The sequence below is a fragment of the Xiphias gladius genome, chromosome 6, assembly GCF_016859285.1.
Source record: "Xiphias gladius isolate SHS-SW01 ecotype Sanya breed wild chromosome 6, ASM1685928v1, whole genome shotgun sequence".
Taxonomy (NCBI): Eukaryota; Metazoa; Chordata; class Actinopteri; order Istiophoriformes; family Xiphiidae; genus Xiphias; species Xiphias gladius.
The window spans coordinates 9575591-9590603 of record NC_053405.1 but is presented as its reverse complement, the minus strand read 5'-3'; the positions used below and the strand labels follow the sequence as shown (position 1 = coordinate 9590603).

Here is a 15013-nt window from a genome sequence, read left to right as displayed (position 1 = left end):
TGACCTTTACATGGGCAAAAAAGGAAATAAATGTAGGAAAATCTAGTGCAGCTATGAGTGGCAACCAGCCAAAAATAAAATAAAAATAAAGATAGAAAGAGCATAGATTGGTTAGCTAAATGACAAATATCTATTTGGGCTATTTTGCGCAAGTGATACATACACTGATGTTTTACATATTGCGAAAAGTAAAGTACATGAGGTTTAATGTGATCATAAGTAAAGTGCACTGAATTGGACTCAGCCCACATCGAAAGTAAGTCTTCTCCGCTGCCACCTCTATTTTGAAAGCTGTAACCGGAAGTGCGCTCCTCGTACTGTGGGTGCCTTGACAACAAACTCTGGCTCTCCGGCTCTGGACGTGAAAGAAGTCGAGAGTCTCCTCAGTCTCCCGCCGGCGCCGCCTCCTCTCCTGCTCCGCTCCGCTTCTGAAGACAGACTCAGACAGCGGAAACTTCTGCAAGGGGGACGCGGGAAGGTAGGTCACCCAGCCCGGCAACGCTCTCTGCTTTTTCACGCACAACCCTGGACGAAAACGGTCCTGACATGATGCTGGCAAGAGGCAGTTTCTCAACTCTTGCAGGCTCATTTCTCTAGAAATATGTCTTCAGAGACTTTGGATGTCGCCCTTATTTAGTCCTTTAGTCTTCAGAGTTTTTGATGATTTGCACCTCTACGGACTTAGTGTTGTCTTGTGATATTGGCACAGTGTTTCTCCTAAAATCTACCATTGGATTATCCCACCATTCTGTTCTCCTCAAGAACTCTAACTTATGGCTGGGATCTGCTCATTGGCTGATCACAGGGCAGTCAGACTGTGTGTGTGTGTGTGTGTGTGTGTGTGTGTGTGTGTGTGTGTGTGTGTGTGTGTGTGTGTGTGTGTGTGTGTGTGTGGGAGGGGATGATGTGGCCGACAGCAGCCATCAGGTACCTAAGTGAAGTGTGGCATTGTAGTGTTCACCGGCTGGGGGAGCAACTTGTTGTTTCTCCCTGATGTTTCTCTCCTGCGGTAGAACTACAACTAGTGTCAGAGGATGCTGTACCGTTATCACAACAAAACTCTAGACTATAATTTTTTTTACTGCATGCAACTTCTTATAGGGATTACAGAGATTACAGAGACTTTTTAGACTGACAGATGTGCTGTAACCAGCTTTATGACATGTATACACATTTAAATGCCAACCTACTGTCCCAGAGCAAACAGCAGAAATGACCGATGAGACATTTCATCTTCTGACTTTGCACAAGTCCGCAGGTTTGTGTGTTGCATTCTTGGTCTTTGTGCAGCATCATTCTGTTTTATTTCATTTTTGGTAAAAATTTGTTTAATTCCATATAAATGCCACATTTCATCATTTTATTTGGCTGTGCGGAGATGCCAGACAACTTTTACAAGACTCAACATATCCTCTAATACCAGACACTGTTAGTTCTGTGTGAGCTTAGTCATAATTTAGTCACCTTACTGTCTGGAACTCATCGAGATCATTTTTATGTAAAATAACATAGTAAGACTAACAAAGAAACTGTGTGTAAACTGGATCGATAGCGCCATGGCCGTTACCCCTAGTAGGGTCGCCAACACCTATTTGCCATACAGAATCGATGCATCCCTAATATTGCACTCCCCTTCCCCAAACCCACACACATTTACAGCCTTCCTCTGCAACACATCTATAAAGTACTTTCTTGTGATCCAATGTGCATTACAAAGGAAGATAACGAAGATTCGAACTAAAATGATTAGTTAATTGACAGAAGGTTAGTTTGCAACTGTTTTGATAATCACTCTTCATTCGAGTCATTTTTCAAGCAAAAAAGCCAAACATTCATTGTTCCAGCTACTCAAATGTGAGTATTTGCTACTTTTCTTTGTCTCGTGGTAGTAAAAGGAGTATTTTTGGTGTTTTGGACTGCTGGCAGCTCTAAAGCAGATAAAAACTGCACATAAATGAATATGATAAAAGACAGAAAGAGAAAACCTTCCACTACCATCTGTGCTCTGTTCCCAGTGCTGCTGGCTGACTCACTTCGTGTCGAGTCAGCTCCCTCTCTCTCACTAAATATTGTTTCAGACTTGAGAGGCACATTTTCAGAGTTAGGGGAGCACATCCGAGGTTCTCTGGCCTGTTTATGTTCCCACTTTTCATCTGCACACTGTTTATTTGGGGAAATTGAGAAAGGAATGCCTGCCTCTCTCTTTTCTCTGTCTTTGTACCAGACATGCAGTTTAGTCTGAGATATATCCCCCAGTTCTTTGTGTTACTTCTATCACCTGTGTAGGGTTTCATGTGGAGATCTGTGTGAGTCTTGACTTCTTTTTATTTCCAATGGGGGAGCAAATGCTGCTGAGGCAGACTGAAATGCTGCATCTGACTTGTGACATTCGTCTCATGGGCCATTTGATCCTATAGCCTCATGGTCTTATTAGGAAAGAGAAGCCGCACCGCCGGTTTAATGAAATAATAAACTGAACCTAAAGCTGATTCATGAACTACTCCCTGATCAAAGTAAGGAGACAGAGTGTGTGTGTGTGTGTGTGTGTGTGAGAGAGAGAGAGAGAGAGAGAGTGGGGTAGTGCTAGACTTGAAGTTAAGCTGAGGGACATTTAGCATCTGTTTGCTCCACACAGACTTTACTTTGAGCCGGTCATATGGCTTTGATTAGTGTGCTAGTTTTCGGATAGCTCCACTCTCCCTGGCAACCGTTAGAGACAAGGACAGCATAGTTAGCTCCAGTCTTTAAAGGGAAAAAAAAACTCACTGTACATCCTTTTCACCACATGAAAAGCACCAGTCAGTGCTCACTAGTAGATGACAAGATGAAAAAATGAAGTGTCAAAACGCTTCTGGGTCCGCTGGCTTGATTACATTGCAAATTTGGCCCACCCTTAAATTCCCACCTAATTATCCTGAGCGGTCCAATTTTTCTCTCTCTTGTTATAACAACGACCCCGTTCTTCTCCCCTCCTTCTTTTTTCTTTTGTAAATTGTGATTGCGTTGTAAATTGTGTGGCCTGTCTGCAGTTCGGACCACTTTCTCTTTTGGCCGTGACTGCAGCTATATGCTCGATAGTTGTAATTCATCCAAGCAAAACACAGAGGAGAGAGTCAGCGTATGTGCTCACTTGGCTTGCTGACAAAAATAAGTTTTTTATTTTGCCAAAAGTGATACTGCCCAGAGGGAAAGTTTTGCACAACAGACCATGGAAGATGTACAACACCATCACCTCTAAGAGATAGCTTACTCTTAATTTAGTTGCATTTCTGTGTGGTTTATAATGGAGCAATAAGTTATCAAGAAGGCATTGCATGCATGTTGTTGTGGGGATCTTTTGAACGGTGTCCTTAAATCTTTTTAAGCAGCTTTACTTGAAAAGCATCAAGGTAGAGCATTGGGGGGTCCAGTCTCTCCCTCGTTCTCTTGTTTAAGTAAACAAGGGGAGGGTTAGTGGTAATGAAAAGCGCTTGATATCGAGCTGCAAGTTTAATAACCCCACAATAAATCGAGAGCGGGAGCAGAAGAAGTAATGAAAATGGAGGGGAGTTTGGCTTGTGCAGGAAATGACTGGGAGAAAGCCTGAGGGAGGGGAAGAGAGAAAGACTTTCAGTTGTTCCACGTATGAGCCTCAACAGTACAAAGACCCCTCAGTGTTTTTTAAGAAAGTTCTCCTTTTACTGTACCTTCCCATTGCCGTTTGAAATGAAATGAGAGGCACATTAGGGCTTTTTTCAACTCATTCCTCCACACTCACTTTAGGGTATTAACACTCAAGAATGGCTGTCCCAGCTGGCTTGAACAGCGTACACTCTTGCTGTCTGTCTTTCATTCCCCCTCGGGCTTTGCACTCGTTTTTTTCCTCCTCTTTTGAGGAGGCAACTTGTTCCCCCTGCTCTCGTCACCAAAAAGTTTCCCATCTGCTTCCGATTACCTTTGGCTGCAGTTGGTTACCCGCCAGCCATCTGGGCCAGTGTGGCGTCTCCGCTCGCTCCTCTCTCCCCAGACTGCTCTGAGGGAGGGATGGAGGGGAGGGAAGGAGGGAGGGGAGCCAGGGACATGAGTGAACTGGGTGGGCAGACTTTACTGGATAGCAAGGGTTGGGTTTTAGCTGACACTGCAATCCAAAGCCAGGAAACTCAAGTCAAAGAGAAGGGCACCCATGAAACTGTGACTCCCAATCCTGGCTCTGGTCTGTTTTTGTAATGGGTACTGTGGGTCTGAGGAAGTCATTTTCCGTTGTTATTATAAAGCAGACTTGCTCTATGTAGGTCTTTAAGTAAAAAAAAAACAAAAAAAAAAACAACAAACTCAAATGGAATATTGCTCAATTAAAAAGGAAGTAGAGGTTTATTTGTAGCACAGGACAGTCAAATAGGTGGAAAATGAACAAATTCCCCTCTCCAAGATTTAAACCTGTGATGTCTGGCTGGCTGAACTATTACCTCTAAATGATCATCATCTCTCTTGTGGTACAAACTTCACTTTCTGTACACCAGTTAAAAAAAGAAAAGAGCACTCTTTTCCCTGTTATTTCTGAGCATGGGAACTAAAATTAAAATCTGCTGATTGGAAAAAAAAACTTTAAATTGGCATTGTGCAGTACTATGCAGATGATACCACTGTTTTTTTAACAAAAAAGCTGGGTACCACCAATGTGCCCTGTATTATATCTTGCCTCGCTGAAATTAAGAAAACAATGCCCAGATGTTTCCTATTTAAATTATAAATCATGTAGACTCAGTTGCCAGTTTATTAGGTACACCTAACTGAAACTAATACAGTCTAATAAAACAGTCCTCCAATAAACCCTCCCTTCATGAAGGCTATAATGTTCAGTTTTTTTTGAAACTGTGTTAAAGATGTGTGGATTCAACGGGAGGTGTGGAGGGAGGATTTATTGTAGGACTGTTGGGAAGATTAATTGTAGGACTGTTGTTAGACTGCGTTAGTTTTAGCTAGGTGTACCTAATAAACTGGCAACTGAGAGTAGTTACCCTTCCTGACCCAGCGCTTGCATTATTAACATTCTCTCCTCTAGTATGGCTGTTTTATTTAATAAAAACCCTGTAGTGCAGGTGTAATTTTTGACTCCGAGCTGTCTTTTGATGCTCAAGTGACTAAAGTGGTGCAGTCCTGTTTTATTTCAGCTGAGGCATTTAACCAGTATTCAGTCATTCTTTTCATTTGCAGATCTAGAAAAAGTCATCCATGCTTTTATCTCCTCCAGACTTGATTATTGCAATGCAATTTATTCTGGTTTCAGCAGGCAAAACGTCAAAGACTACAGTTTATTCATAAATGCCACTTTGCAGGCTTTTAACACATCCTCACAAAGTGACTGCATTACACCAATCCTTTTAAATTTATGAGATTAATTATGAGATTTAATTTATCATTTTTGAAGCCTTGCATGGTCAGCCACCGCTGATACAGAGCCTGATGGCTGCTTGAGAGCCAGTGGTAGGCCTCTCATAGGTTTCTCATAGGTTTATGTTAACTGATGGTGATGTGTGTTTATTGTTTTTAATTATCATTTTATTTCATTTGACCTGTATTTTTTGAGGGGGGATTTTACGTACCATTTAATACCTGGTTTTACTGTAAAGCACCTTGCAACTTTATTTTTGAAAGGTGCTGTTTATTTAAGTTATTATTAACATTACTAGAGCTAGATCAATGTATTGGCCAGGGCGCTATATCAGCCAATATTAGCTTATTGCAGATACTGTATGTTGCATGAATTGTAACAAGAACTTGCAGTACAGAAATGTCAGACTAGATATGAGGTAATTTAAAAATAGTGTCACCATTATATAAAATCTCAGAGATCAGTATCAGGATTGTTTATCTATGTTATAACCCTAACTCTATGTTTTTAAAAAATTACTATTGGTCAAGATATTTTTCCCATGAAATAAAAAATATTTTTCCCGAAATTAACATCAGTATTTTCCTCATAAACTCAGCCTTAGTTGGGCTATAATTATTACACTACTCTACCCTTTGTTTCAGATGTAAACAAGCTTCATATAGACACTCATAGCATCCGTCTGCTAGCCAGGACGCCAGCCAATTAGTAAGCTGTACAGTCAGGCAGCCAGCCAGCAAGTCACTCAGCCATACAACCAACCACCACAGTAAGCCAGCATAGCAGTGATGGCAACCTGCTGCTCCTCTCAAATTGGCTCATTTTACCCCCAGAGCCTCTGACATAATACTCACTTCAATCCCTGTTTGGGCATTAAGCACAGCTTTTTACAAGATCAATGGCTTCCTTTGTGTTTGAACTCTTTCCGGTGGGCAGGCAGCTTAAAGAGTGGGGCCTCAGGGGCCCCAGGTTGGGACCTGCTGTTGTCTCTGGTCATCGGTATGAAAGACAGGGTGTTTGCCCTTCGCCAAAGCCAAGATTGATTAGCTGAGGGAACAATGAACGACTGAGCAGTCCTTCACTGGATGCTGAATATGAACTGGGTAGATTTGTCTTGTTAGACTGGGAACTGCATGGGTCAATGAGATCTCATGCTCCCTCTCTGTCTGTGTTTCCCGTATTCCTCCCTCCTCTTTGAGCCTAAATCTGTCTCTCCCCTCCCTTTCACTCCCTTTCCCGGCCTTCCTCTTGTAGTCACTGAACAGTTTCTCTCCTACAGGGCAACAGAGAGGAGTCTAGACCTAACATTGCTGCTGAGCCCCTTGGGAGATCCACCAGGCTGTTTCCTACTTCTATGAGGACGTCTCCAGGATCCATCACCACTAACTGACTGACACACTGAAGAGGCTGCCATGTCTGTCTGAACTCTCAGCTCTTCCTGCAGCCATGGCCCAACAGAGCGCTGAGCTGTCCCACTGCTAGGCGACGGGGCATCCGAGAGGGCAGGAGACATGTTGGGACAGAGGCCCGGAAACCACTGCACTGAATACAGTTACTATAGCAACTACTGTAGTAACCATGGAAATGCTACGGAGGACTGGTCTGGTCTGCACTGTCATCATTGTCGTCATGGTTGCCACCGAGGTCGCAGGAGGTCACAGAGATGAGTTTGCTCAATCACAAGGTGAGAGGAGGCGATAATGGTTTTTCAATGTGATGGTGATGGTAGTAGTTGGGAGGGTCAATAAACAGTAAAATAAGACTGATTTCTGAAAGAACAAACAGGAAGTCAGGAGTTAAACTAAACTTCAAACCACAGAGATTCAGGTAGGAGCAACAAAAACACAGAGAGACTTTACAAACAAGATTTCTCTCTAGTCTCCAGCACAGTTTAGCCACTGAGGACAGAGGAGGAGACTGGCACAGGTTGGCCACAGGCAGCCCTGCAGCATGGTACGGTGCAGATATGATATGATATATTTGTGGCTGTAGTGGAAGCGCATGTCATCATGGCGCGGCTTGGCATGGCGCAACTAAAGCAGACCAACCTGGGCTAGTGGAAAACCCCCATTAACTGCTGCTTCTAAACCAGAACATTACTCTGGTGGGTAGATCAGATCTATCAGATAGAGTTTGACCAAGAAAACCTGTGTTTGACAAGGCATAATAAACCTTTGTTCAACCTGTATTTGACTCATTTTGGATGGGACAGTATGGATAAAATCCTCTGTTATGGTATATGTCATTTAATATTACGATATCAGTAGATATTGGGATATGGTAAACAACCACCGCGAGAGACACGTCTCTTTTATGTCTATTTTTGGCTAACCAACCAAGTTAAATACAAATACAAATGAACATACTTCATCATAGTGATACAAAAATCATCTAAAAATCTAGTTATAGCCATATAGGAATCATGTTCATTGATTTGGAACATTGCCTACAATGCACAATTACCCAGGGATGGGTACCATGGTATAAACGGTATGGCAAAATCTCAGATGTTAGATCAATTCATATCATCAGACGGTGACTACTGTCGTATTGCCCAACCCTAGATCCTTACAATAGAATAGACCATACAGATTTCAATCAGGAACTATCTCATTAAAGAACAGGTAAAACAAGATTACAATTTGGATTAGATATTCAGTGTCAGCTTTCAGCTTTACAGTTTTGAGGTGTGATACCCAGCCCTACCTGTAAGAAGTTAATTATTATGCCTATTACTATACAGAGCTGTCCCTGTTGTGTTTATACTGCATAGGAAGCATGACAAGGTGTCAGAGCAGTTGTGTAATTTTGATTTCTTTTTAGTTTCTTTTTGGTTTCCTTATGCAACATGCAACAACTTGAATAAACTGAATTTATGGCTAAGAGGGATAGATGTAAACAATACCATATCTACTAAGATTTAGGTTTATCCTATTAAAATTCTATAGTTACAGTATAATAATCCTACTGTTATTATAGAAAAGTGTCCACCATATCCCACAAAATCAGAGCAGATGGTTTCCCACCTTAGTCTGGAGCAGGTCTAAAGCCAGGCTGCATAACACAGGATGAACTTTTCAAACCAATTAAAACTTCAAGTTTAATGTGGCATCACTTTGTGATGTGTGAAAAGAGCTTCAGAGACCTTTTGAATTAAACACACTATTAACCTTATTCTTTGAGGTCTTTATAAATAGTGGGAAAACATAATTGGTTTATTGTCTGTGATCCTGACTTCATACTGTGGCTTGCTGTAATTATTTTCAGTCTTTTCGAGCAAGAGTACTTTAATGTATTTTATGGTCGAAGTGCCCAGAGTGAAATCTGTTCTTCATTTTGGTAAGGGAAAAAAAAACCTTCTCAGTGCTACTGATGTTTAGAAATTCAGAATAAATACCCTTTTTAATTTGTATTTAATGTGAATATGTGATTATAGTTTGATTTTATTTTAAGGATCACCATGTGTTCCATAGTTACTATAATTGTTTTTATTTGTAATTCACATGCACAGTGCTTAGATGAGAAAAAGTTGGGTGAAATGAGCCGTAGAAAATGTTTCAGGATCTGAAGCGGCTGTCTGACCAGCTAAAGGCACACTCTGGGCCTGTAGGTCTGAGCTGCTGAACTTGAACTCTGCTTCCACAAATCATGTTGCTGTGGCACAGCCACGTGCCTGGCCCCCTCACCTCTCACCACACAGTCTCTCTACCTCTATCACATACACACTGAAGCTGAAGCGACTGAAATCTCCTGAAGGCAAAGACATAAATTCCCTGAATGTCCGTGTCACGTCACCCAGAAAAAGGCTGTTATTGTGTATTTCCTAAACTTAACCTCTGACCCCTCACCACCATCTGTCTCTTGTCTGCCACACTGCTTCCTTTAAATAACTCACCACTCAAACACTGACATGGATCAATCCCTCACAAACCTAAGGACAGTTTGTACAGACATTTCGCCTTTTATAGCTGAACGAATCAATATTTTTCATTTAAAAATGTATCGAATAACTACGTGTAATGTTAAACGAGTTGCTCTTAGTGATGACCCCACAGAGAATTATCATCCAAACACTGCAGTTCCTCTCAGCTTTTCAGAGCGTTTTAGCGTTTTTTAGTTCTTCTTTTTGAATTCACGGCCCGCAACTCTGCTCTCATCAACTTTGTTTCCAGCAGCAGCAGCTTTTTTCAGTAAAAAAGCTCTAAAACCACATTGTACGCTCCCTGTCAAGCACCAAACAACAGGTAGTCACAGTCAGTAACTAGATGATGAACATAATGAAGCAGTTAAAGAGCCAGATAATTCCTTCAGGGGTTGGAGGAGACCAAAACAGAGCTTAAAGGAGAGAGAATATTGGACTAAGTTCAGCATCTGCATAAGGTGATAATACGTAAATGTTGTATTTTAGGCATGTTCTGTTATCTCCAAGTGGCCCAAAAAAATCTATTAATACAGCTTTAACAGGAAGTCATGACACTGGAATAGATTCTTCCTTGTTTTCACACAGCAAAAGGTAGATGTGTGCCACTAAAGGTGAAAAATCTGATTTTCTGTATCTTATTCATCACAGAGCTGTGTTTTTTTTCTCGTTTTCTTCCACCTACTGCTTCATCACTGTGTATATTTATGGTTCGTAACATCCACAAAAATTCGATTTTGCCATGTGTTACTATAACTGAAGGTGTAGCATTAAAGACAGAAACAAAAAACACTAAAAAGTATTGCAGAGTTACACGTCCAATTTATATTTTTATTCTGATTTTAAAAATAATACAATTTTCAGAAAAAAATAAAAATATTCACAGTAAAATATTTTATTTTTCTCTCTCTCTCCCCTCTGGACTTGACTCTTGTCCAGGCCTTGGCTGATATCTTAACACCAATGATAATCCCTTTGAGTCCTTTTTGATTAAAAGTCTTACAACAGCAAATGAAATAATGGAAAAATTGCTGGAAACATAAATGTCTCTCTCTGGTTCACTTTGTTAGTGTCTGTGTGTTTGTTTAAAAAGAGTCTCCTGCTTGTCCTGCTTTGACAGAACTCACAAATTAAATGAGCAATCATGGTCATGCCATTAGGTAATTTCTACTTAAGTACACATAATGTATTATATACTATACTGTAGATTTATGGTCATTATACAGTCACTTATCATCAGTTGTGATGAAAAAGCGAGGCAAACCGAATGAGAGACAGAGTATTTTAGTATTTCTTTGTCCCTATAATGAGGGTCAGATGGGTGGATGGACTAAAAGGAGGCTTAGACCATCCCTCAGTATGGATGAAACTGCTTTGAGACCTAGCCATTGGTCAACTACTATAGCTCCTTCAGCGGTCCTATATCCATGTACACAACATGGCTAAAAGTATGCAGACATTCAAACTTTACCCCCATATCATAGCTGATTGTTGAATGTCTCATTGGAAACCACGGGTATTAATCTGCCACTCTTCTGGGGAAGAGATTAACAACATTTTGGACCCTGGATGCAGAGATTTGCTCCCGTTCAGCCACAAGAGCATTAGTGACGTCCAGCATTGATGGTGTGTGATGAGACCTGGTTCACTGTTCCGGTTCATCCAGAAGGTGTTGGATGGGGGTGAAATAAGGGCTCTGTGCAGGCTGGTCAAGTTCTTCCACACCAAACTGGGAAGACTAATTATTTATGGACCTGGCATTTTGCATATTTTTAAACAGAAAAGGGCTTAACCCAAACTTTTGCAACAAAGTTGGAAGTACACTATCGTCTAAAATATCAGTGTATGCTGTAGCACTAAGATATCCGTCATTTGGATTTCGCGTAGCATGGTCCCCATCTTCATAGCTGCTTGTGTCTTTCGGCTACCAGTACAAGCAACTTTAGTTTGGTCAGAGCCCAGCTTTTCCTTTTCGTTAGACTGCGTTTATAAGACCACAAAGTACTTCTAAGTCGCCTTTTCATGTGTTTCACAGTCTTGGAAGGTGCAAGAATAGCAGAGACTAATTTCAAGTGATTATAATGGATATTTTTATTATAAAAAAATCAAATGACTTTGTGATGAGTGTGAAATCGATGTGACAATCTCAAAGTGGTCACTCATAGCGATGAAACTACAGCAAATTATCACCTGAATCTGCCTTACAGAGCTTTAAAGTGAGTTTCAGCTCATTGTTTAGCTCTCTGGTCCATAACTTGACTTGTATTGGTTCACTCTAACCACTCTAATAGCACCGTTTTCGGCTGCAGAAAGCAGCTGTTTTCAGTGAAAAACCTCTAAAACATCAAACAGCTGACAGACACGGTTAGCGACTAGCTGGTGAACCTAGCGGAGCTAGATATTTCCCTCAGGAGTTGGTAGAGACCAAAAACAGAACTAAAAGAGAGCGAATATTTGAATTACATTCACTAGGTGGCCAGAAAAATGACTCTGAATCAATCATATTGTCGCTCCATAACTGCAAGATGTGTAAATGAGCAACTGTTTGTTGTTGACAACTTGTTTCCACTGACCCCAATAGCCAAAAAAATCAGTTATCGCAGGTTTAATTGTAACCAAAGTGCCAAGCCCAAAACATGAAAAACAGCCTCAGACCATTATTTCTCAAAGGTATTTTGACAGTGGTGTCCACATACTTTTGGCCATAGAGTCTGTGATACCTTGACTGTAGATATGAGTAGCATTGAAAGACAGACACAGAAGAGATGAGCAAAATGAGAGCGAGTTAAGCAGCCGTTTGTGATACCCACTGTCTTTTTAAAACTTCCTTTCCTCTGAGGTACTACAGTAAGTGTTCTGGCCTGTAATGGGATTATTTTTCACTCTCGTAGTTTACACTGAATAATTGTAGAATCTTCCTCCTGTTGTAGTTGTTTCAAAAGAAGCAGAGCAGTAGCGCTTGGCCCGAGGTGCCATGAAGGTGTGCCTGGGATGGTGGGAGGGACACTTTTCCATCCAGAGTATTTCCTTCCACTATTTTCATTTGCTGATAACAGGACCACGGTGATGCCCTGTTCATGGGTGGATGTGTATATTTATCAGCACAGACGCTACTGTATGTCACTCTTTTAGCCAGGGAGTGTCTCCTGTTAAATTGAGGGAATGTGTTTCCATTCTCTCCACTCTTTTTGCTTAATGCTTTGATGTCTACTCAACAGTTAGAAATGCTGAATGAACACAGTTTATTTTGCACTGTTGGCTACTGAAAGGTTGCTATGGGTTCAAGTTGCTACCAGTTAAGAGGTAAAATATCAGATATGTGCACCAACTGTGTTCAGGATGTGACGCAAACCATAATATGTGTTGTTATTTGTTGTGATTTGTTTTTTTTTCTATAAAGCCAAATACCGACCAAGTTTATCAAGTGGCCCTAAGCAGGGTGAGAGAATAATTTATTTACATGTACAGTAACAGGAATTCTCTCAGACACAAATGGGAGAAATAGAAAGCAGTTGTAAAAACATTCCTCATTCGCCTTATTAAAAGTCATTAAACTAAATGGCTGCAAAGGGATTGATATATGTTTGCTCTAAAGCAATGAGATGATATTTTATATACGAAAATAACAAGCGAGTCTATTATAACTCTACTTAACCATGCATGTAACTGTCTTGTCTTCCAGGACACTGAACACATCCAAATGTCCAAATGTGATTAACATGCCAGTTTACATATGACGGTTTCATTCTGCCAACAACAACATAACATTGCTGCTCTGAACGCTGATGCTCTAACATCTGGTCTGTTACTGTGGGAAACATAAACTATCGAAGAAACAGTGACATGATAATGATTTCATCAACTTCTAGTAGTTGAGTCACTATTTTTGCTGTTTTTTAGATTTTAAAAAGTCTATATTAAGGACTACATGTGCCTTTTTTCTCCCGTGGAATGGAGCTGACAGATTTTCTGTTGGGGATAGAGGAACTTGTTGGAAATCCTGTAAGAGGAGGCTTCTTTCTAAAAACACTTCAATTCAAACCATCAGTTCAAACTGCAGACTAATTTCTTTTGCTGTTTTTCATTAGTCTAGCAGTTTATTCTGTGTGAGGTCTGATTAATTTCTTCTACGTCTAGTTTATAAATACCCTGCCTTCCTTTTCTCTCCAGGAGCTTTTCCTGTCCTTCAGAGGTAATGGGAATACCACCTGCCCAATTACTTGCTGTGGTTTGTGAGAGCAAGATGTATATGTTGTGGGAAAAAGCTCAGAGCTCTTAGTAAGGTGATGCTTTTGAGGAATAGAGCTGATGGGGTTTTGGTGCCTTCAGGTATCCATTTTAGTCCACATAAACTAGCCATTGGCCATTTCTTGACTTATATGACCGCTACAGTTCACAATTTTGATATAGATTGGTTATGCCCACAAAGTTCAAATTTCAGCGCACCCATGCCCCGGCACCTCTAATGTACTTTAGGGCTACTGTTGATTATATGCGGACTATAAGTATATATTTACTCATAGTCCTGACTGATACAGGATTTCTTAGGTCAATACCTCTGTTGATATTTGAGAGTGAATTTGTGAATTCACATTTTTTTGCGACCAATTCAGTGTAATTGTAATGGCTCAGTGAAAAAAGATGGGGACTCAAACACACCACTCACAGACAGAACAGGTTAGGTAAAATATAAGTATAATAAATATAAGCATAATAAGTTGTTGATCAGAAAAGGGGTACAACAGGTCGACAGTCAGACCAGGCAACCAAGTCCCAAAGAGGATAAGCAGACAGGCACGAGTCAAAAAACAAGACAGACAAGACAAATACACACACAAACAAAAACAATGGATGCTACAGGGATAGCACATTAGACAGCTGGCAGATAAGTATGGCAAAAGGGCAGTTCATGAGGGAATTGGGGACAGGTGCGCAGTTGGGTGTGGAGGCCCGGTAATGAGGAAACTTGGGAAAACAAAGCTGAACGGGGTGGAGATGGCAGGCTCTGAAATGACCGGAGAGTTAGTGTCTGACAGACAAAAGAGGTAAAAAAAGTTGCTTTCCACATTCTGTAACTGTAACAGTAAGTAACAGTACCTTTAGTCCAAATCTTGTTAAATGTATTGCATCATTTTCCAGTTTGTAACCACTATCATTGAATTGGATGCATTTGTCCAATACTGTTTTCACAGTTTGGAAAAACTGTTTTGCTTCCAGTAAAAACTACACAGGCCATCCCACCTTCTTCAACCCTTACTGGAAGTGTGTTGAGCTCACTGCATAGCTGTGCACCTATATAGTTAGGGAAGAAAATTAAATATGAAATTAACTTTCAAAAAACTTCGGCACGATTACCATTGGCACTGTTCATTTTTGCTCTCATGCCTGAAACCACTTGAACGCAGAGCAAGTGGTTTCATATTTTGTACTAAACTTCCCATGTCAAAAATACAGTAAGACCTCTCGAGTTCCATGTGAAGGCAGCATTTGTAATTGTGCTTGCTGTTTATTCAAGCCAGACCTATCTGCTGCCTACAGAGGGTTTTTTCCTGGTACAGAGCTCTCCAAGTCTGTACCAGGGAACTCTGATCTCTGGGTATTTACTTTGTATGGGAATGGGCTGCTTCTCCACCGAGGCCCAACGTTTGAATAAAAAAAAAAACTGGGCTCATTTGTCGGTGACCTTTCCCCGTTAGTTCGCTGTTTGGAGCTGTGTGTGTTTG

General features: G+C 40.8%; 1 protein-coding gene across 2 annotated transcripts in view; it reads left to right on the top strand.

Annotated features, from left to right (window-relative positions):
• Positions 1-370: 370 nt before the first annotated feature.
• The window catches only part of adamts10 (ADAM metallopeptidase with thrombospondin type 1 motif, 10), a 54933-nt gene continuing 40290 nt past the window's right edge, over positions 371-15013 (top strand). For both annotated transcript variants that reach the window (XM_040129012.1, XM_040129014.1), the window contains exons 1-2: positions 371-478; positions 6651-7055. In XM_040129012.1, the coding sequence (XP_039984946.1) occupies positions 6950-7055 (106 nt within the window). In that variant the 5' untranslated portion in view covers positions 371-478; positions 6651-6949. The remainder of the gene's footprint in view (positions 479-6650; positions 7056-15013) is intronic.